The sequence below is a fragment of the Polypterus senegalus genome, chromosome 13 (assembly GCF_016835505.1).
Source record: "Polypterus senegalus isolate Bchr_013 chromosome 13, ASM1683550v1, whole genome shotgun sequence".
Taxonomy (NCBI): domain Eukaryota; kingdom Metazoa; phylum Chordata; class Cladistia; order Polypteriformes; family Polypteridae; genus Polypterus; species Polypterus senegalus.
The window spans coordinates 136,432,211-136,456,706 of NC_053166.1; the positions used below are offsets into that span (position 1 = coordinate 136,432,211).

General features: G+C 35.7%; 1 protein-coding gene across 1 annotated transcript in view; it reads right to left on the reverse strand.

Annotated features, from left to right (window-relative positions):
• LOC120542912 (3-phosphoinositide-dependent protein kinase 1-like) overlaps positions 1–24,496 on the reverse strand; it is a 96,919-nt gene that overhangs the window by 16,212 nt on the left and 56,211 nt on the right. The window contains exons 2-11 of the mRNA XM_039775640.1: positions 19,622–19,888; positions 18,518–18,560; positions 18,160–18,297; positions 16,852–16,996; positions 16,017–16,114; positions 15,541–15,616; positions 15,229–15,297; positions 14,391–14,487; positions 5,527–5,700; positions 862–1,064 (exon numbers count right to left, since the gene is read on the reverse strand). Of these exons, the coding sequence (XP_039631574.1) occupies positions 862–1,064; positions 5,527–5,700; positions 14,391–14,487; positions 15,229–15,297; positions 15,541–15,616; positions 16,017–16,114; positions 16,852–16,996; positions 18,160–18,297; positions 18,518–18,560; positions 19,622–19,888 (1,310 nt within the window). The remainder of the gene's footprint in view (positions 1–861; positions 1,065–5,526; positions 5,701–14,390; positions 14,488–15,228; positions 15,298–15,540; positions 15,617–16,016; positions 16,115–16,851; positions 16,997–18,159; positions 18,298–18,517; positions 18,561–19,621; positions 19,889–24,496) is intronic.

The window sequence follows — 24,496 nt, forward strand, 5'->3', positions numbered from 1 at the left end:
ATGACATGACTGTATTTGCATAAGTGTATATTGTTGTACATGAATAAACATAAGACATCTCCTGAAAATAAGCCCTAGTGCATCTTTTTGAGCAAAAATTAATGTAAGACCCTGTCTTATTTTCGGGGAAACATGGTAGTGAGACCGCATTAAGCTTTTAAATACAAATTCTAAGATAACTGTCAAAGAACAGAAAAAAATTGCAGATATTGCCCAACAAATCTTATTTTTCTGCTAATTTTTAAAATTTTCACGCTTCAGTTTAAAAAAATGCCACAAAAATGTAAGGTTGGGTTTTCTGGTACTACAAGAAGCAAAAAGGTATCAGTTTTCTTGTATGACTCCCTAAATTTAGCTCTATTACAAATAAAATACTGGGCATACAAAGTGAGCTTACTAGACAATTAAAACACAAATTGAACACTTTAATTCATAATTAAGGGCTCCAACTTTATCTGTTAATTGTTTATCTGTATTATTTGTGTGTGTATTGATTTATTTGTATTTACTATTTCTTGCATTTCATTTATTTATCCATTCACATATTCATTTATTTCTAATCTACTACTTTTCTTTTTATTTGCAATTCTTTAACATCTTCTAAACCACTTTGAGCTACATGTTTTGTATGAGATAGACAGATTAATCACAAGGGGAAATTCACAAATTTGAATTTGAAAATGTGCTATGGAAATAGATATTGTACGTAAGAACTCTTAACAACAGGAAAGAATAGAAGAGCTTGCTGCAGTGGCTAGTGTTACCAAATCATATACACACCATAAATTACATGTAGCACTTAAAACTGTCACATCAAAGTTTATATTGCTAATTTATGATGAAAAGGAATACATTTCATACCATTGATTTCTTCCAGCCTGCTTTTCAAGTAGAAGCTGTTTCTCTTCATCAGAAAACTGCAAGTCTAACTCAAATGAGTTGTTGTCCAGGTCATGGATGTACTGTTCAATGTTACTACTTGATCGCTGTGACTGTGTAAACTCCGTTACAGATGATGACTGAGTAACCTGCATGCTACCAAACTGACTCAAAAGATCATCATACTGAAGGGTAGCATGGGAAGAGAGAAAAAGTGGGGGAGAAAATTAGGCAACGCATTCATTTATTAAAATGCACATCACATTATCCTTTCTTACAGAAAAATAAATTCCTAGTAAATATCACTATACCATATTTCATACTTCCCATAATCTTGCTCAGTTGAGTCAATTTAACAGCAGAAATACATATATATATATACATATATATATATACATATATATATATATATATATATATATATATATATATATATATATATATATATATATATATATATATAAACGTTCTGGTTATGCTGTGGGCCCAAGGTGGCCTTTGACTGCCCTTATGATCTGAATGCGTCCCCTCCATTTCTTAGTTCTTGAAGTTTAATACTGTTTTTTTTATTTCCAGAAAACAACAAGAAGAGGTAAATGTTCAACATAAAGACTGATTTACTATGCAGTATTTTGCCATTATCAAAAATATAATAGATTTAATTTCCACTCTAATAAATAATATGTAGGCCACATTGAAATTTACTCTTTTATTCTCAATACTGAACTGTGGTATACATACTCTTTAAAGAGATCTGTCAGAAAAGTTAAATTTTTGCTGAGCTACAGTGCATTCGGAAAGTATTCACAGCGCATCACTTTTTCCCCATTTTATGTTACAGCCTTATTCCAAAATGGATGAAATTCATTTTTTTCCTCAGAATTCTACACACAACACCCCATAATGACATGAAAAAAGTTTACTTAAGGTTTTTGCAAATTTATTAAAAATAAAAAAAACTAAGAAATCACATGTACATAAGTATTTACAGCCTTTGCTCAATATTTTGTCGACGCACCTTTGGCAGCAATTACAGCCTCAAGTCTTTTTGAATATGATGCCTCAAGCTTGGCACACCTATCCTTGGCCAGTTTCTCCCATTCCTCTTTGCAGCACCTCTCAAGCTCCATCAGGTTGGATGGGAAGCGTCGGTGCACAGCCATTTTAAGATCTCTCCAGAGATGTTCAATCGTATTCAAGTCTGGGCTCTGGCTGGGCCACTCAAGGACATTCACAGAGTTGTCCTGAAGCCACTCCTTTGATATCTTGGTTGTGTGCTTAGGGTCGTTGTCCTGCTGAAAGATCAACCGTCGCCCCAGTCTGAGGTCAAGAGCGCTCTGGAGCAGGTTTTCATCCAGGAGGTCTTTGTACATTGCTGCAGTCATCTTTCCCTTTATCCTGACTAGTTTCCCAGTTCCTGCTGCTGAAAAACATCCCCACAGCATGATGCTGCCAACACCATGCTTCACTGTAGGGATGGTATTGGTCTGGTGATAAGCGGTGCCTGGTTTACTCCAAACGTGACGCCTGGCATTCACACCAAAGAGTTCAATCTTTGTCTCATCAGACCAGAGAATTTTGTTTCTCATGGTTTGCGAGTCCTTCAGGTGCCTTTTGGCAAACTCCAGGCGGGCTGCCTTGTGCCTTTTATTAAGGAGTGGCTTCCATCTGGCCACTATACCATACAGGCCTGATTGGTGGATTGCTGCAGAGATGGTTGCCCTTCTGGAAGGTTCTCCTTTCTCCACAGAGAACCTCTGTAGCTCTGACAGAGTGACCATCGGGTTCTTGGTCACCTCCCTGACTAAGGCCCTTCTCCCTTGATCGCTCAGTTTAGATGGCCGGCCAGCTCTAGGAAGAGTCCTGGTGGTTTCGAACTTCTTACACTTACGGATGATGGAGGTCATTGTGCTCATTGGGACCTTCAAAGCAGCAGAAATTTTTCTGTAACCTTCCCCAGATTTGTGCCTTGAGACAATCCTGTCTTGGAGGTCTACAGACAATTCCTTTGACTTCATGCTTGGTTTGTGCTCTGACATGAACTGTCAACTGTAGGACCTTATATAGACAGGTGTGTGCCTTTCCAAATCATGTCCAATTTACCACAGTTGGACTCCAATTAAGCTGCAGAAACATCTCAAGGATGATCAGGGGAAACAGGATACACCTGAGCTCAATTTTGAGCTTCATGGCAAAGGCTGTAAATACTTATGTACATGTACATGTGATTTCTCAGTTTTTTATTTTTAATTTTTAATAAATTTGCAAAAACCTCGAGTAAACTTTTTTCACATTGTCATTATGGGGTGTTGTGTGTAGAATTCTGAGGAAAAAAATGAATTTAATCTATTTTGGAATAAGGCTGTAACATAACAAAAAGTGGAAAAAGTGATGCACTGTGAATACTTTCCAGATGTACTGTATCTTAAAAAGAGCAAGTTGAACAAGTTTTTAAAATTTCAGAAACATCCATTTAAAAATCACTGGCAAATGTTGAAAATCAAAAAAGAAACATTCTCTGTGACTAATGTTTAATTTACACTTTTACACTTAACTTGAGAGTGCTTATTCTAGCATACACATTTTTCTCTTTCACATATTCTGACAGCAAAACAAATATGCAATTCAAGTTACTGAAATGCATGCTGACTTGCAAATGCAGGTAGGAACTCACCACTTCACAGGCCACCTCAGCTGCTTTTGTGTGGTCCTCAACACAGACTTTGTATCTCTATTGGCTGCTTCTTTAAGAACTGTTATATTTGAAAAGTATGAACTACAATTTCTAGGTACATCTTCACAATGGATTTTTAGTTCCCGCTCATGCTGAATGGTTTAAAAGCACCCAATGCTATCAACCGGAGTACAATTCACTTATAATGCTAAAATATCAAACCTATTAATGAAATGTTTGCCAATCTGTTGTATACAATATCTTATGGTGACTCTGTTTTTCCCCAGGACAGACGATAAACTTTAGCAGCGTATGTTCTTGGGATAACCAACATATGCCAAATTCATGTAGATTTTGTAAAAATTCAGCCAGACATTTTTCGTGCATAATACAGGTTTAGTATCTCTAATTCAAAATGTTCCAAAATACAAAATTTTTGAATTGCCAACATGACATCACCTATGTTAACCCTATATGTTTTTTTATTTAAATACTGAGCAAAAGTAAACAAGATATTTCCAAATTCCAAATGTATTTATTAATTTTAAGCAGGAAGGAAGATATCATTACCCTGTGAAGCATCTATGGTACACAAACAACGACTTTGGTCAACGGTGGTATAGTAGTCTGTAATGAAAAGCCACAAAGCTAAGACACATGATTGATGACCGGAGGTTGAGGTTACCCATGGAGCAGCAGTCTATTGACTATATTTGAGGAACATTCCCCCACATTGGGGAGTTAAATGGTAACACCTACACGGCAGTTCAAAATGCTACTTAGCTCCTTTTTATAACAAAAAATAGGTGTACACACATTTCTAAACAATTTACTTTTATAAATCACCATTTTCTTGTAAATGTGTGCACTTGAATGAACTTGAAAACTCATACTGGCATCACAGATTCCAGATTTGTGTGAAAGAATGTCGCTGCTTACAGTTAACAAAAACACTTTCATTCTCACTAGGTGTCTTTATTGCATTATGAGGCCAGTAAAATCTTCTGACTATATTAGGAAAACCAAACACTACTTGCAAAAATTGTTTTGTTTCATGTACACCCACACTATATGAAAACTTAAATGTAGTGCCCCAACAGTCAGTTAATACCTTCCAGCACAGCAGGCATGATGGAGTGAAGGCTGGCTGAGATATTTCTGACCTGTCAGTTAGTTCCCTGAGAAGTGACAATAGGTAGCCTTTATAAACTGATAAAAAAAGTTAATCAGTGCAAATACACAGTATTGGCCCTCTTAAAAAGGAACTACAATAGAGTCAGTACATCATATTCATCACTTTTGAGGGTTAATATATTTATCACATCAATACACATTATAATAATGGCTCAGTGAAAGTAGTCACCACTGTTATACGTGTGAGTCTTCATTTAGCTAATTTGGCTGTATTTTCCTACTTATTCACAATTTAGTTCCAGGCATTTCAGATTTGGTGTACTCAACCTGTATTATAATACACAAATTACTATATAGAATACATTTTAATTTTGTTTATATGTATAGCACTCTAGGACTTTTAATGAAAGAGATGTAATACAAACGTATATGAGCTGAACAGCAAGCAACCTTTCTATATCACACTTTTTATCATATTTCTATTACTGGGATACAGGCATATGAAGTGCACTGCTCTGGTTTACATAGATAGTTAGTGCTAGTGCTAAAACTAATGTTATGGATTATATGGAAAAATCTTATGCAATAATAAGCACTTATTTTCCTTAATGGTCATGCACTTATTTTATTACTCATGTACTGGTCTACCATTTTACAACTGAATTAATGCTTTATTTATTTTCCATGTTTTCTGTAATTTTCCATGAATAGTTCTCCATAGTTTTAAGAACTGAAAGAGACAGAGTCAGGAAACCTGGATATGTTATATGAAAATTAAAACTTGTTTTGCAAAACCGTCACGTTATCTATAATTGCAGAGAAAATAGATTTAATCTTACATTTCCATAGCAGTCTTCATCATCTTCCGACATTGCCGGTAAATATGGTGTAAGCTTAGGGGGAGTTTGTAAATGAAGGTTCTCCCAAGTAATGGACTCAAAAAATGGATGTGCCCTTAAGGGTTTGTATCCTCCCATCTCTTCACAGCCTAACCTTTTGGTAGGATCTAATGACTATAACAAAAGAAGCAAAAGTGACAAATTATTAAAACTGAGACATGTGGACAACAGCTTAATCTTAAAATGACCAATCAACAAGAGCCAGAATACTATGAATGAACTTTAAGAAACTTAACATTTGAATAGATATGCATCATATGAATTTTATTGTTCATTTGTCTATTTACCAAACTCACTAATTCCATTAAACAATTACTTCAAACAAGGAAACCTCTGTGGATGGGGTGTTAATTTATTGTGGTACACACTCAAACTCACTGGTAGACTACAACTTAAACTAAACATCAGTAGTATATGCAATGAAACTGAAGTTTTGAGATCATCACTTATGTCTCTGGAGATGTGAGGCAGCAGTGGAAATCACTGCTCAATTACACAAAGCCCACCAGAAGTAGTAAAAGTAGTACTAAAACATAACAACACAGGAGTAAGAGGTTATGTTTAAGACATTTTTCTAATCTTGTCCTTAATAAGAAAAGCTGTCTAAATGCTCAGGGAAAAGTTGTTGTCATAGCAGAAAATGACATTATATCAAAGAAAAACTGTGCTGCAGATATTTACCATACTAGGAAGTTGCATCTGTGCCAATAATGGATTAAGAAGAAATGCTGTTTTGTTGGTGTGTAGTTTGTTCACAGTAATGCAGTGATTCATCTAAATCATTGACATATTTTGCACACATTATTAAATAACCCTGGGATTAGAGCAGGGTGACCTCCTCACAGGGGAACTGTTCATTTACTATAGTGGTTTGAATTTTTCTTGCAAATAACAAACCAATACAGTATTAGCAAAATATGTGCTAGATAAAGAAAGAACAATCAACTTGTACTATTACCACTAGATGGAGCATGTGCTACACATAATTAATTATAGGACATGCATACAAAAGGTTGTGAATCCTAGTGCTCAGCTCTTGATCTCAAAGTGATGCAGAATTATTGGGCACATTTCTTTTGCTCCCTGCAGTACACAGCTTTGAGGCTAACTTTTCAAGATATAATTCATGTGCTTTCTAGAGATGTGCTGAAGTATCAGGGGTTCATATATCTAATATAAACTTATTGTTAACTTATTTTTAAGTCCAGATTGCTTGTTTAAAAACATTTCCCCAGTGTCATGATTACAAATTGATGCAGATGATAATAAACTCTCATGAAGGTCGCCTAATGTATTCAAAAAAGTTGATATATTATGCATATAAAATACTGTTGTAAAAATAATGGCCTAAGGGGAAAAAAAAAAAACCACAAAAAAATACAGTACCTACATGCCATATGGGAATCCTTTAAAACTACTGTCTGGGACTGTTAGAATGAGAGCGGTTTTTGCTTATTTAAAGAATGAGGCTGGCATTTTTCAAGTCAAATGTATTTTTTTCTCCAAACATGGTATATATGCATTTATCACACAATATAGTGTTCTAAAGTTAAGCACTTTCTACAAATTAAAAAAAAATATCTTGCCTGCAATGGTGCTTTGCATTTGATGCTATGGGGCATGTGAGGAAAAGCTCAAGGTAGAGTATTGATCTGCTGCAAAAGTGTGTCAGTCAAGTTGAAAGACTAATCCAAATGTGGCCAGAAGGTGCTGCTTCAGCTCTTACAAAACTGTTTTGATCACAGTTTTGAATAATATCTAGGAGGCTTCCATATATGGACATCTCACTGACTTGGACAAATATCTATATACATATAATTCACTAAGGGCACGCAAGACACTGAGCGCAGGCAAGACACTGAGGGCACGCAAGAGTGAGCGCAAGCAAGACAGAGCCCCGCCTGCCAACTATAACTCTCCTACCGCGTCATGGGATACGTACGACAGAGACACACATGCCAACTGTAACCGTCCTCCCGAGTTCAGCGTCGCTCTTGAGGCACGCAACAACTCACCAAACACAGCCTCAGTCGCTTTCGTCTGTGCAAAAGTCCACATACACCTTTGAGCCACGTTGACTTTACACCACACGCAAGACAGAGAGCCACGCCCGCCAACTCAGAGCCATGCCCACCATCTCTAATTCTACTTCCGCGTCCACCGTCGCTCTCGATCAAACAGCAATAATTAGCAAACAAACAAAGATAACTGGCAGTAACAGTGCAAAATTCACAATTGTTATGCCAGTTTGAAAAGATAAGTTTTGAGGGTAGTTTTAAAATGTGTTATTGAATCGAGCTGATGTATATGAGAAAGAAGAGAATTTCCGAGTTGAGGAGCACTATGAGAAACGCTTGAGCTCCCATAGCAGAGAGTTTGATGTGTGGTACAGAAAGTACAGCTGCAGATGAGAATCAGAGTGAGCGTCAGTCTGTAGGAGATCAGTGAGGTTGTGGAGAGCTTTAAATGTTAAGAGCGGTATTTAGTATTGTATTCTATAGTTAACAGGGAGCCAGTGAAGTTGAGAGAGAATAGGTGTAGTATGTTCAGTGGATTTAGAACAGCAGGTTATTATCCTGGCAGCAGCATTTTGAATAAATTGTAAACGATGGATACATTTTTGTGGGATGACAGATAGAATACCATTACAGTAATCTATACGTGAGGTGACTCGGGCATTAACCAATGCTTTAGTACTGTGTTGTGTAAGAACCGGACGAAGTCTAGAAATGTTTCGGAGATGGAAGAAAGCACTCAGAGAAATGTTACTTATATAGGAGGAATTATTTAATAACAACTAGCAGAATACCCGTGCTTCGCAGCGGAGAAATAGTGTGTAAAAGAAGTTATGAAAAAGGAAAAATTTTTAAAATAACGTAACATGATTGTTAATGTAATTGTTTTGTCATTGATATGAGTGTTGTTGTTCTCTCTCTCTCTATATATCTATATCTATATATATAGATATATATATCTATATATCTATATTATATATAGTTATTATTAAAATGTTTCCTTTTCTTTTTACCTTTCCGCAGCTATATATATATACTGGTAGCTACTGGTAGCATGAGGCGATACCTGGACCCTACAGAGGTTGCACAGGTAGTCCAACTTCTCCAGGATGGCACATCAATACGTGTCATTGCCAGAAGGTTTGCTGTGTCTCCCTGCACAGTCTCAAGGGCATGGAGGAGATTCTAGGAGACAAGCAGTTACTCTAGGAGAGCTGGAGAGGGCTATAGAAGGTCCATAACCCATCAGCAGGACCAGTATCTGCTCCTTTGGGCAAGGAGGAACAGGATGAGCACTGCCAGAGCCCTACAAAATGACCTCCAGCAGGCCACTGGTGTGAATGTCTCTGACCAAACAACCAGAAAGACTTCATGAGGGTGACCCAAGGGCCCCATGTCCTCTAATGGGCCCTGAGCTCACTGCCCAGCAGCATGCAGCTCGATTGGCATTCGCCATAGAATACCAGAATTGGCAGATGCACCACTGGTGCCCTGTGCTTTTACAGATGAGAGCAGGTTCACCCTGAGCACGTGACAGAAGTGAAAGGGTCTGGAGAAGCCATGGAGAACATTATGCTGCCTGTAACATCATTCAGCATGAGCAGTTTGGTGGTGGGTTAATGATTGTCTGGGGAGGCATATCCATGGAGGGTCACACAGACCGCTACAGGCTTGACAAAGGCACCTTGGCTGCCATTAGGTATCAGGATGAAATCCTTGGACCCATTGTCAGACCCTATGCTGGTACAGTGGCTCCTGGTGCACAACAATTCCTGGCCTCATGTGGTGAGAGTATGCAGGCAGTTCCTGGAGGATGAAGGAATTGATACCATTGACTGGCCACCACACTTTCCTGACCTAAATCCAATAGAACACTTCTGGGACATTATGTTTTGGTCCATCCAATGCCACCAGGTTGCACCTCAGACTGTCCAGGAGCTCAGTGATGCCCTGGTCCAGATCTGGGAGGAGATCCCCGACAACACCATCTGTCATCTCATTAGAAGCATGCACCGATGTCAGGCATGTATACAAGAATACAGGGGCCATACAAAGTGCTGCGTACAATTTTGAGTTGCTGCAATTAAATTTTGGCAAAATGGACTAGCCTGTCACATAATTTTTTCACTCTGATTTTTGGGACGTCTTTGAATTCAGGGCTCTGTAGGTTGACCATTTTGATTTCCATCAAACGATGTGGCATCCTTTCGTTCCTAACACATTACCCAGTCTATATCAGTGTAGATATCCAGGAGGATTTCTTTTTCCCATTGAGATCTGATGTGTTTTCAAAGTGTTCCTTTAATTTTTTTGAGCAGTTTATATAGATAGACCTAGATATACAGGGTGGGCCATTTATATGGATGCACCTTAATAAAATGGGAATGGTTGGTGATATTAACTTCCTGTTTGTGGCACATTAGTATGTGTGAGGGGGGAATATTATTATATATTTGGGAATGACTTTATATATACCGATGCTGACTTTATATATACAAGTTTTGACTTTATATAGTTAAATTTAGTCATCATTGCATAACTTTTTCTTTACCATAGAAATTTAAAGACTAAATTCAACTTCCATTCCTACCAAAAATATTTCTGCCGACTAAATAGAACCTACTTATATCTGAATTCGAGCTATTGAGCTGTCGCCTGCCTGCCTGAATAAGTCACCCTCGCTTCGCTCTTACTTTTTTAGCGTTCATTTAATCATGGCTAGTGGCGGAAAATTTATAAAATGGAAGGACGATTACACTGAGTATGGCTTTACCAAAACAATTATTGATGGCGAATCGATTATTCATAAAGATTCAACTGGTGATCTGTTTTTCTGTGTTAACCTCATATTTTTTTCATACTTCTTCTCAAACCAAGGAGGTGCGAGGGTAAAGTGAATCGGGAAGTGCTGATCAATGTAATCGGTGTACCAGGAAATCATGCATTGACAGAAGTTCCCCTTTGCTTGGAATTGAAAGTGTGACTAAATGCATTATTTTTTTTAACGCGTTATAGAGCACATGCATCGAAGCTTCTCAGCTGTGCTTGTGCTAAGAAAAGGAAACATTTTAAAAATAACGTAACATGATTGTCAATGTAACCTTTTGTAAGTAGTACCTGGAGGATTCAGTGTGGAGAAACTCTAGAGACTGCGTGTGTATTAACTTGTGGATTTTTCTGTGAATATTTGGTAGCAGCGTCACAAAGTCACTTCTGTAAGACTGCATTAGCTGCGGAGCTCAGCTCAGAGCGAAATGAGGTGAATGGGAGGGGAGATGATGACGTGACTCCCCCACCCGCCTTAACTGTCAATCCCCACAAACACAGTCTCGAATTTGCATAAGCACAGCCCTTCACCTGCAATTTTAACTTAGTTACAAAGTGATCAAAACTCTCGCTTATATCCCGCGCCCTCTCATTAAACTTGTATCCCGTGATTACCCGTGGTGTGACAAACGCCAGCGCAGCGTGTCTATGAACTTAATTTAAACTTTAGGTTTACACCGTGCTTTGTTTCCGAAGTAGCAGCACTCATGAATATGGTTGTATGTCACTCGCTCGCTTCTTATTGTTTCGCTGCCTTCTCAATTATATAATGCATGTTTTATTCAGCGCTTTTTGAAGCTCTTCCTGGTTTTCTACGTACTGCGTTGAGTCAGTTCACGTGATTATGTGGGAGGCGTGATGATGTCACACGAAACTCAGCCCCTCACGGCTTTCGAGCTCAACTCCATTACAGTATATGGAGAAACATAGCTTCCAGTTATGACCATTACGTGTAGAATTTCGAAATGAAACTTGCCCAACTTTTGTAAGGAAGCTGTAAGGAATGAGCCTGCCAAATTTCAGCCTTCTACCTACACGGGAATTTGGAGAATTAGTGATGAGTCAGTGAGTGAGTGAGTGAGTGAGTGAGTGAGTGAGTCAGTCAGTCAGTCAGGGCTTTGCCTTTTATTAGTATAGATAATATTATTTAATAATTGCCATTATTAGTGTATAAATGGATATTAATAATTAAATGTAAACAATTTGCCAAAATCTGTTGTATGTAAACGAAACTGTTTAAAACGTTATTGTTTCTTAATCAGAAAACCCGGTTTCCACGTCTACCTGTATTAGTTTAAATGGCACTTTTACCACTCGCATAGGGCGGACGCGCTGACTTATTGTGTCGACTGGGCAACACAGTGAATGCAGCGTCTATCTATATATGTCTATGTTTTCCGTAGTATGCTACAGGAAGGTACTCTCTTGACCATTGGCATTGGTTTCGCTCCTTGCTATTTTCGTTATGCTGCGACGGTGGTTTCCTAAGCCTTTGCTATGCTGAATTCCTTTCTCACCGTTTTCCGTTCCTATTCTTACACCGCCGTATGCTACAGTGGGCTTCAGCTAGTACATTATCTTTTACTAGTTGCATCAACAAGTATATATATAGATGATGTTAATCTCTCTCCAAGATGATAATTCCTGCTAACCTGAAAATGTGGATGTCTTCAGAAGCATGTGTGCTGTTGAAACCTGTGATGTTGCTTTCAAAACAATGTAGCCCTCAGGACACAAAAGCAAACTTGTCAAGTAGTATTAATGGCAGAAAAGTGCAAATATGGATGGAAAATACAAAGCCAATTTAAGGACCACAGAGACATGCAACACATACACCAATTATTAGAATATCAAACCACACCGGTGACAATTATGCCTTTCCTTCAAAATTTGCTGAAGAACTTTTATGTACAGTTTAATGCACTGAATGACATGCTTGTGATGATGACCACCAGCCTTCCTGATGATTAGATATTGCTTCTGTCCACAGATGATGTGAGAAGAACTCTGCCAACAGTAAATCCAGAAAAGTTTACTTGACTGGTTTTAATCTATGTTGAAGACAGTTGTATTCCACCTCACAGTTGATCTCACAGACATCTTTAACATTTCCCTAAGCTAGCCAGTTGTCACCATGTCTTTAAAGGCCAGCACCGTCATACATGAACCAAAGAAATCAAAGGATTGTTGCCCAATGGTACTTGTACATGTCATTATGAAGTGCGTCAATAAATTTATTATGAGGTACATTAAAACTCGTCTCCAAACTTCCATAAACCCATCCAGTTCGCTTATTACTCCAACTGGTCCAGTAAGGATATCATACTCCCTACTTGGGTAAAAAAGGCAATGTATATAAAAGATCCTATTCACATGTTTCACTTGAGTATTTTACACCACATCACCCTTTTCAAACAGACAGGGAAACCCATTTCTACTCACTCTTGACTCACAACTGTACTACGAAGTAGAACTCAAAACAGCATCACCAAGGTTATAAGTATTTACAACCTACAATGAACCATTAACACCCAGGCAACCCCCAAAACACAACCATCACTACAAAGACAGAAATTTTCACCATGGAGAGTGTACTATGTGGCAATTATACAGTATGGTATGGGAATTTCAGTTTCTAATGCCACAAGACTCTGCATTAGATAGTGCTCATACATGGTGAGAAGGAAATCTCTGGGACTTCTCTCCCCTCTAATTAGGACATCCTCCTATTATAGCATACATGAAAACTAGAGCAGACTTTCCTAACAGAGTATTTTTTAATCAATTAGGGAAGAAAAAGAAAGTAGTAGAGATGTATATGAATGCATTTTGCTGCCTTACTAGACCTGTTGTTTTAATTCAGGCAAGATATGTTTATACAGGTTAGCAAAAAGGTATCTGTCTTGTACTACCAAAGAGACAGGATAAGGTCAATGACATTTATCAGTCTGTGGTCGTATTAACTTTTAATGCCCATCACCGGCTTTTTGTAAATGTGAGACCATTAATTTGATCTGGCAATGTCAGAGATTACATTTTTTTTTAACATTGATTAACACATAAATAACTATGACTCATGAGGACATTCTTGACGCTCCATTTGACCCTCTTCTTATAATATTATTCTTAAGGTTGAATTAATACAAATATAACAGCACCTAAAATAGCAGAAATAACTAAGAATTGAGTTGTAGCATTAACGCATCCTCTCAGCCTGTACTTGAGGACCTCACTAGACCAGTCTGTTTGAGCTACTTACAGTGTACACAAAAGATTGCGGTTGAACAAGTTTATAGAGAATTTATCATTCATTCAAAATAATTTAGTTTCTGATAATTAGACCAGTTTAACATTCTACACAGAACTAGACATCTACAGGCACCAAAGACTTGTGTGCTCTATCTTTTTTGCTAAATGCCACTCATTTATGCAATCCATTGAAGACTGATATTTTTGTCATTAACTGTTTCAGTGAATAAGACATCAAGAATGATTATAAGGTATTTACAGCATATGCAGTAAACTGCTTCATCTTCACCTGGACTGTCTCTTAGCAAGATGAGTATTGTTTTACTGTGATTTATAAAGGCATTAATGTAAATTAATGTATACAGTATTAATGCTCTGAATTTGAACTTGTGCAATGAATATATATGGAACGTGTGCTGCCACATAAAGTGTGCAGCTGTAAATTGCTGCTTGACTCTCTTGTAATGTTTATGTCTTACATAAAGTATTTCCTCATCATCAGCCTGTGCATACAAAACATTTGTGAATGCACTTTTTTGTTGTAATCTATTTTCCTTATGCAAAATTCACAGCCACCTCAGTAAGCTGAGAATCCAGTTTAATTCTCTTCATTACTAGATTAATCTCTGCTTACAACCACAAGTTGGAACTATGAATGAATTATTAACGACAGGCATTTTCTGATACAACTCAATATGTTATAAAGGTCCTTACCAACAACTGCTGAACAAGGTCTTTTGCTTTTGGAAAAAATTTCTCAGGAAATTCATACTCCAGTTTAATGATCTTCTGGAAAATAAGGTATTCATTTCTGGTACAATAAAAAAGAAAATACTTTAAACATCATATAAAAATATCAAAAATGCAATTGCTTTCTATTTTCTACAAAATATTAAATATGTTAAAATATGTATTTACCCCAGACGACTTTTAAAGTTCTGATTTAAATGAGCCTGAACATCCACCATATACTTTTTGAAAATACCTTTTTTATTTAGTTAACCCCACATCAACCCTAGATGAACTTCAAAGCACAATAAGGCACCATTCACACATACTCGCACTCATTCAAAATAAGAAAAGCAAATTAATTCAATTCATCTTTTCAATATCCAGAGTACAAACTCCATGAAGACAGTAAATAGACCAAGAAATGAACTCGGCTCTCTGGATCTTGTAAGTATAAATGTCAACCTTGCACATTATGTGCCATTCTGAAACCCAGTCTAAATATTTAAAATAGAAAAGCTCTTTATTTATTATGCAGGTTGCCAGGCTGAATGTCTTAATGCAAATGTATTGTGCATTATAACAGGTTACAAAGTGATTAACACACTCAGCTCTACAGTGGTACATCAGTTAAAAGTGAAACTAAACCAGACGGCTGAATAAGATTTTTTTCCAAGTCTTCTGCAACCATTATTTCCTGTTATTTTGCAAGGTGTTTAATCACGTTACTGTGTGAGGTTTCCACACTTGCCAAGAAAAGTCACACAAATACTTGCAATTTCTCAAGCAAATAAACTAGATTCTAAAATTAGGAAACACTTACCCAGCTCTAAAAGGTGGTAATCCAGCCACAAGTTGATAGATAATACAACCCAAGGCCCAGAGATCAGAGCTAAATAAGATGCACAAAATAAAACATGATTTGATGCTGTACAGTTAGTAAATATATTACAAAGTATGTACTTTAAATAAAGGCAAATTATTTTGCTAAACATATACCTATGACTTATTACTGTTATAACTCCAATTAATCAAACAAGCATTTCTGTAACACAGCTTAATGCTGGGAAAAAAAAACAGATATTAGAAATAGAGGGGGAAAACTATTTATTTAACAAGCAAAATGCTGAGTTACCTTAAACATGCAGATTTTTCAGTTAGCAGCTCTGGAGAAACATACTGTGCTGTTCCTACAAATGAATTTGCCCTTGCTAGAAAACAAATAGGAGAGAGAGAGAGAGAGAGAGACAGAGAGAGTGAGTCAGGAATTTGCCAACTCTGGCATGGCTTAAAAATTTAAGAAATAAGTCGGATAGTAATATTCATTCTTGTATGGTTTTGTAATAAAGAAACAATAGAGAACATCAAACTTTGGTGCATTTTATTATTAAAACAGGTAATTTTGTTTAAGGCCTATGATAGCAGTTTCAAAAAGAAAATGCTCCCATACCCCCCAAAATCAATTTTTATTTCTTGTTTACATCACAGAAAGTTTTCCTTAGTCTTGATACTACTTGTTACCAAATTTACAATTATATCAATATACATAAACTGATTATTGTAAAAAATGATTCTTAAAATATGTAAAAATGAAAAATAAATAGAACTAGCCTTGTCTGCTATCTGAAGACAACTGTTTGGCTGTTCCAAAATCTGTAATTTGGATGTGCATCTCCTCACTGAGTAAAATGTTCTCTGGTTTAAGGTCCCTAAAATACAATGAATCAGTCAGTGCTGCAGGAAACCAATATAAACAAATATTTAAACACACTTTGAAATAAACTAAGCACACTTCAGAATTAATGTTACATGCTACTGCTTAAACTATAAATACATTTATGCCAAAGCTTAATATATGGAAATAATTTCCTTTACTCACTTAGAAAATTTTCATTAAAATACAGTGATGCTCAAAATGTGTTCTCTCTTTAATAAAGAACAAAGCGAAGTCTTAACATTCATTGCCAACACAAAGGCAAATTACTTTTTTGTAGCTTTACAACTAGTTTCATTGCTAGAGCTACTTTGTTTGGAACACAATAGTGGGTAGGGAAGCAAAAGAAAAGAACAAGCGATAAGCTGTTGGTTTTATAACATCTTTCCATGAACAATTTGTGCAATGTTTCCTACAAAAAAGCTGAAGGCATATATAAAACCTGCCATCAGCTGCTCCCACTTTTCAGATGTGCACAACAATAAACGAGCATGAGCAGCTGAAGTGAAAAGTGAGATATGGAAAAAAGATTCAAACTATCAGACAACTTTGGCTATTTTGCACAGATCTTGTGCAACTTTCAGCAAAAAAGATCAAGGACTATTGGTAACTTGCAATTGGGAAAAATGTATCACTGCATTAGAGCTTTAAACAGAACCAGCATTTGGAATGTAAATATAGAACTGGCAAATTATGTAAACTTGAAAACATTAACATTTAACTCTTATTTACCTGTGAATAATCCCCTTCTTATGTAAATATTCTAATGCACATACTATTTCAGCAGAGTAGAACCTCGTACAGGTCTCATCAAATGAACCTATTTTGCGAATGTATTTAAGCAGTTCCCCATTTTTAGCATAGCTAAGACCAAAGTCTTAAATAAAGAGTTAAGGGCAATATCAGCAATATAACACATAACATTTAAGCAAGATACACCCAAAGAATGTCTAATAATGCATGCAATAATCAAAATCAAAAAGTGAATATCCTTAAAAATCTAAAATATTGTTGAATGTTTAAAGCAAAGAAAAGTTTTTAAAGCTTTGGTAAGGTATACAGTGATTAACAATTCAGCATAATTTCATAATGTTTTGTTCAAGCTGTATCAAAAGTTAAATGAATTTACAAAAGTATTTAAGACAATAGAAACTTTTCCAAAACATATTGTTCAATGATCACAAATTTATGTAAAATGCCTATACAAAAATTAACTTCAAATAAGTGCATATAGATTTTTACTTACATTAAATTTATCTTATTTTAATGTCTCTTAATAAATAAAAATTAAGATACATGCATATATAGTATATTTAAACAGTACAAGATATGTGAACTATATTAATTCTTTGAAGAATATTTTATTTATGTAAGACTGTATGATGAGATTTTCAACAAAGAAATTAGTATATCTAGAATATACCTTTTGACATTTAAATAAAATCAGGTCTGAAATTACAGCATATATAAATTATATGGTAAAATATGTTACTTTTGTACAATTTTTCCCAGTTTAAGAGTCATTTTAGCTTACGAACCTTGTTAAAAATAATTGTGTTCTAGTTACATTAACAGCCCAATTACTTCAGGAGCAGTCTGGCTAAATTAAGTGAAAAATTAGAACTGCAAAAGAATAGCTTTTAAAGTCTTTAAAAACTTAAGATTTTTTTTACTACTAAGAAAACCATAATTGCAATTTATCAATTAATCTTAAAGCCATTTGTTTACACTGTTATTGTTAATTTTTTACTAAATTGAAAATGTACACATTTTTAGCAGTTTGCTAAAGAAATTGAAATAATTAACACATCTTACAAATTCTAATCACTTCTATGTACTATACATTCATACATACACACCTAAACAGAGTAAATAAACAAAAAGCGAAATCTTTTGTACTGATTTTACACACATTTATAATAAATTGATCGAATTTGCTTTAAAAAAAACAAACAAAAAAAAACCCACTAACAATAACATGACATACAGATTTTGAGATGAGACAGGTTTTTACTGTATTTTGTCTTGCTTAAAGGATACATAGTTTTTCATCATCTTGAAAAGTAAAATAAAGTTTTACAATGAAAGGGTGATCCAGGTCTGACATCACATCTCTCTCTCTTTTAACATAATGTGGCTTGTTTTCCTTAATGATATGGCGCTTCACCAAAATTTTAACTAAAATTGGAAAAAAAAAAAACATACTGTTTGCTTAAAAAACTAACACTTAATGAACAGGTAAATGTTACAAGAACATAAGCAAAATACTAGTAACTACTAGTGCTGACAATAATTTAACACCAATTACCTTGAAATAATCTGAACAAATTGTCAGTTAATTCTGTTACAAAAACAATTTAATCACTACACTTTTGAATAAAAGGATGCATTTACTCACTTGCATATTCTTTATCTGTTGAATATTCTCTTGCTAGTACAACCTGTCCATTACAGAAGGATAAAAAAAAGTTAGGCAAGACATATGCAAGGTTCAATTTTTAAACATTTCTGAGCATAAGCTCATGTACCCTAGAGTAAATTGGAGCACTCCTTACCCGATAAATGCTTTGAAAGAAAAGTTTCAATTTCTACTCAGATTAAAAAGTCACAATCCTCACAAATTGTTTTGCTTATTTGCGCTTTAGTATATTACAATTGATGTATACTGTTAGCAAATGTTAAAGAATTTAAAACCAACAATCGTAATTTCATATATTTTAAGAAAAATGGAATGAAAAACATTCATGTTTTGATTATTCTGATACCAGTAAAGCCTACAGGATGAAAAGTCACCAAAACAATTTTACTTGGAAACAAAATATTACCTGCTTTTTGTTCATAACAGGAAATTCTGCATTAGACAGAGCAATGATATTTACCAATATGAAACGAATGAAACAGCATTGAATCAAAGTTATATTAAGTGTTTCATAATACTCATACTATTTCTCCTACTATTTATACAACTTAAATACCATAAAGACTCCTCAGAATAACAAAAGTATATTAAAAAAAGTCTAAATTAACAATGTTACATTTTTATTCAAATAAATACATGCTACATTCTTTGCAATATTTTTCCTGATTAACATCTACAAAGGCATAAAAAAAGTTCGAGTCTGAAATCACAACAGCAAAAAGCTGCTAAATATGCAACTGATTAAAAAAAAACTGACACTGAAGTGAAATATGGACACACCCTGCTTGCCATTCATATTAAATAAGGACTAGGAAAGGTCAGTTTCATTTATTTTTTGAAATTTATAGGGGAACATGCTAGGTATGGAAAGTCAGATTTTGTTGATCAATACATTGGCAACATACAGTATAAACAAACGACTGAGAGACTTGAAAGGCTTAAACTAAACACTTTCAAAGAAAAAACAAAACTAAAACACCATACAATATATACACTAAAACAGTAGCTACTTAATTACGCAGTATTTAAAATAAACATGGCTGTTGACATTTTGCTTATTTTTCTTGAAAGGAAACTACTTGCCGTAGAGAAAGATCCTTCTCCTAATATTTTCCCAAATCTAAAGTCTTCAGGTCTTTTTCTTTTTGGCTGCTGTATAGATGGTTGCTGCTCTTCCATATTTTCCAGGGCGGTTCTCATTCCCGCTGTAGTGCCTTCCATTTTGTGGCTTGGGCTGCAGCTGGCGCCTGGTATGGCGAGCGGCGATCTAGAATCAGGCTTATTTCTTACCATTGATGGAGAATGATGACAGGAACAAATAACACTGGATTGAATAGGAACAGCATCATACTGCAAGAAAAGAAATAATGTATTAAAAACATACAAAAATACGAAAGCAAAGTGCAAGAAGAAGAGGATGGATTAGTAGAGAAGTGAGTAACCTTAAAGCAGAATAATCTGCTGTAGTAATAATGTTCTTCACATGTCCCAATGGGCTGAGAAATGTTCTCAGTGAGAACATGCAGCATCTGCTCATTCTGTTTTATTTTAACCCTGTATTACAATACTAGGGGGTTCCCAAGGTAAATATCTACAGTTTTGGAAACTAAAACAGCATTTTACAAATTGTATGGTAAAATTTAAGTAACAAGTTGAATGACTGAGTTTTATTGTGGCCAATGCTTACTGAATGCAGCCTTAATGGGTCAGAATAAAAGAAAACAAAATTACAAGAGCTGGTCAAAATATTATTTGTCAAACCTAAAGATCTAGGTTTAGAATCTCCACTGCTAATTAAATAAGTCAGACACTGACTGGTACTTTCCAAACACCTGCTCTCTAAAGAGGCACCATAGCAATACATTTTCAAGCCACAAAATCACTAGGGATTGCCCCAAAAGTGAGGCCATGCATAGAAAAAATGATTTTATTTTTGAAAAATAAATTAATTAAGGTTGGAGTTGAAAACTCATCTCTTTGGTGAGGGCAAAATAATGAAGAATACGTTTGTTCAGATAATGAGTTAGAGAATTATAAACATTATCATAGTAAATGTAGTTATGTACAAACAGGACTAGCTAAAAGATAACACTGTTCCAAACATGGATACAACTCAAAAGAAACCACTCCAATTAATGTAGAAGAACCTGGGTTCTCAGTCAATAAATTGCCTTTGAAGGAAATGTTTGAGGTCACTACAGTTGCAGAATATTTAAGTTAAATCAGCATAGCTATTTAGTGCCCAAAATTTGAATATTAACATTGTTCTACAACTATTTGTTTTTAGGAGAGAAATTGAAAATATGCCTCTCCATTAGTGATACAAGAATTGTTGGAATATCTTTCAAACAATGTTATTGAGTTCACCGATTTTTAGAACGCTATAGAAAAAAATGACATTCTATGGTGGCTAAAAATAAAATTGCTAATACCAAGGCAAAAGTCTACAAAATATAAATACTTAAATAACATTAAACGAAACTTTGCCAACCTCCACTATAGGTTACATGCAGTTTTGGTTCTTAAAGCAAGTGTGTGTTAAAAAAAAATATATATATATTTATTACACACACACACACGTACATACATATTTTGGTAATTTAACTCATTTCACATTACCAAGTATATTTAGTATAATTAATCAGAATGATTAAATTGAATGATAAAATCTAATTCTGTGACAATTCCTATAGAAATAGAAAACTGAAAATCTTATTTAAAACTCACTATCCCTGATTTGTTCTAAAGGGTTTCTTCAAACTGGGCAAAGACCAATACTTTCTTGTAATCTCACATTTAATTATTATGCATGCTATTATCATTCTGAACATAGTGTAATTATCTCTACTGTTAATTAAATCATTTCAGATCATTGCTTGATTTCCTCTGAGTTACTTCTTTCCTTGCCAATAAGTGCTCAATTTGGATAGTATATGTCACTCGCTCGCTTCTTATTGTTTCGCTGCCTTCTCAATTATATAATGCATGTTTTCTTAAGCGCTTTTTGGAGGTCTTCCTGGTTTTCTACATACTGCGTTGACAGTCAGTTCACGTGATTACGTGGGAGGCGTGATGATGTCACAAACTCCCCACGTCTTTCCAGCTCAACTCCATTACAGTTAATGGAGAAAAATACCTTCCAGTTATGACCATTAGGCGTAGAATTTCGAAATGAAACCTGCCCAACTTTTGTAAGTAAGCTGTAAGGAATTAGCCTGCCAAATTTCAGCCTTCTACCTACACGGGAAGTTGGAGAATTAGTGATGAGTGAGTGAGGGCTTTGCCTTTTATTAGTATAGATATATGGATGGGGAGGGGTGGCGGCTTATTGGGAGTAAAGTCTTGTTTATTAAGTTCTTCTTAAGTTTGCATATGCTGGTTTTATGTCCAAGTGTCTGTTAATGGCGTTCTCATTTGATAACCAGGATTCGGCCAGCTCTCTGGCACTTTTATTATTGGCTTTAAATTTTACTTGTACATCGTCCCAATTAAATGTATGTCCTGTTGATTTAGTATGTGTATAGATCAGTGATAGTGAGTCCTTTCTTCTGACGGCATTGTGGTGTTCCTGTATACGTGTTGCGATTCTTTTTGAAGTTTGTCCAATGTATACCGCTGAGCACGAACTGCATGGAATGCTGTACACTGCGTTTCGTGATTCTGCTGTCAATTTCTTGTTTTTAGCATTAAAGAGGACCATGCGCAGATTGTTCGTGGGTTTGTGTGCTATTCTGACACCTGACTTGGCCAGGATGCGTGCAGCACCTTCAGACACATTGTGGTGATAAGGGAGTGAGTGCCAGGAGGGTGGGGGGTTCTGATTCAACCCATATAAGGCCGTCGTTTCTCCTTGCTTCGCGGTTCTGTACTGTTTTATTGTTCATTTATTATGATTCTTATAGCTATTGTGTAGCTATTCGAGACTTACTGTACTGTTCAGGTACCCATTTCCTTTATTTAATCCGCGGCTTGTACGCTATTTTTTGTTTGTTTATCACGATTAGAGATATTTATTGATTCCCTTCTTTAGCTGACTGCCTGCTCATATATAGGCCCGCTGGCTTTTGTGAAGCAGCCATTACACAGCTTCTCCGCTGTTTTATAAACGAACGACATATAAAGCCATCCTCTTTCCTTGCTTTGCCAAGAAAGCTGCCTTTTTATTTAATCCATGGGTTCTCCGCTGTTTTATTGTTCGTTTATTACGATTATTATCGTTCTCTTTATATATCACGTTGTCAGTTCAGCACTCTGGTTGTAATATGACGAAGCTGCGCAAGCTCACCCTTGAGAATGCAACGTATAGTTGTCCAGGAGAAAAGCAATCTTGCCTGAAATCAATGGCAACCTTTTGTTGGGTCTGTCCGTGAGACGACTTACTTCTCATCGCGAAGCAGAGCCTTACTGGAAATTGGAGGCATCTGAATTGAAATGGGAGATCAGAGGGTATAACGGGGATGCGAGGAATACATTGAGTGTGGAGAAACTCTAGAGAAGCGTGTGTATTAACTTGTGGATTTTTCTGTGAGTATTTGGTGGCAGCGTGACAAAGTTGCTTCTGCAAGACCGTGTTCGCTGCGGAGGTCAGCTCAGAGCAAAATGAGGTGAATGGGAGGGGGAGAGGATGATGTCACTCCCCCACCCGCCTCAACTGTCAATCCCCCCACAAACACAGTCTCTCGGAATTTGCATAAGCACAGCCCTTCACCAGCAATGTTAACTTAGTTACAAAGTGATCAAAACTCTCGTTTATACCCTGCGTCCTCTCATTAAACTTGTATCCCGCATTAGTCGTGGGCATGACAATTGCCAGCAGCAGCATACCTATGAACTTAATTTAAACTTTAGGTTTACACCGTGCTTTGTTTCCGAAGTAGCTGCAGTCATGAATATGCTTGTATGCGTCACTGTGCATGACAAACGGCAGTGGGAGCGTGTCTATAAACTTAATTTAAACTTACGGTTTATACCGTGCTTTGTTTCCGCAGTAGCTGCACTTATGAATATGCTTATAAACAGATTATTAAAGGAGCACTTTGAGGAAATGCTAAACCCTTGTGAATAAACCACACTACTTGGGGAAGACAGTGGCGAAATAATTGGTTATGGACTGGTTCATCTGTGTTGCTGAAGTTGTCAAAGTGAGTAATGTGTGTGTGTGTGTTTGGCTATTAAGACAAATAAATAATGCATGAAGGGAGAGAGAGTGCCACAGGATAATTTTTAAAAACAAAGTAAAAAGGCTGTGATCTAGCTACACAGGGATCACACTCATTAGCCTAAGCATAAGGAGTGGTACTAGAATGAAGCTCTGTCCAAAATCTAAATCTCATATTTATGGGAGCAAAACCGATTGCATCCTAGCTGTAAAACAGAAGGTCAGTACAGATAAATGAAAGATAATTGGAAAATTACCAGTCCTGTCCTATATGTGCTTTATGAAATTAGGAAAAGCTTGAGATTAGTATCCCATAGTATCTTGGGCAGGTTACTTCGGAAGTATGGAGTTTTTCCTTCCCATCGCTAAATGCTCCCCTTCTCCCACTCCATCACACCAACACTCATGTAGGGAGCATAAGGAGTATATATATATATATATATATATATATATATATATATATATATATATATATATATATATATATATATATATATATATATATATATATATATATACACACACATATATATACACACACACATATATATAACATATATATATATATATATATATATATATATATATATATATATATATATATATACACACACACACACACATATATATATATATATACACACACACTATGAGGGGCCGCTCAGGAAAAAAAAAGATTGGTTTGTAAATATATACATTGGTTCAGATATTTATATCGGTTCAGATACATTGGTTTGAATATATACATTGGTTTTAATACATCCATTCAGATATATATTTCGGTTCAAATATATACATTG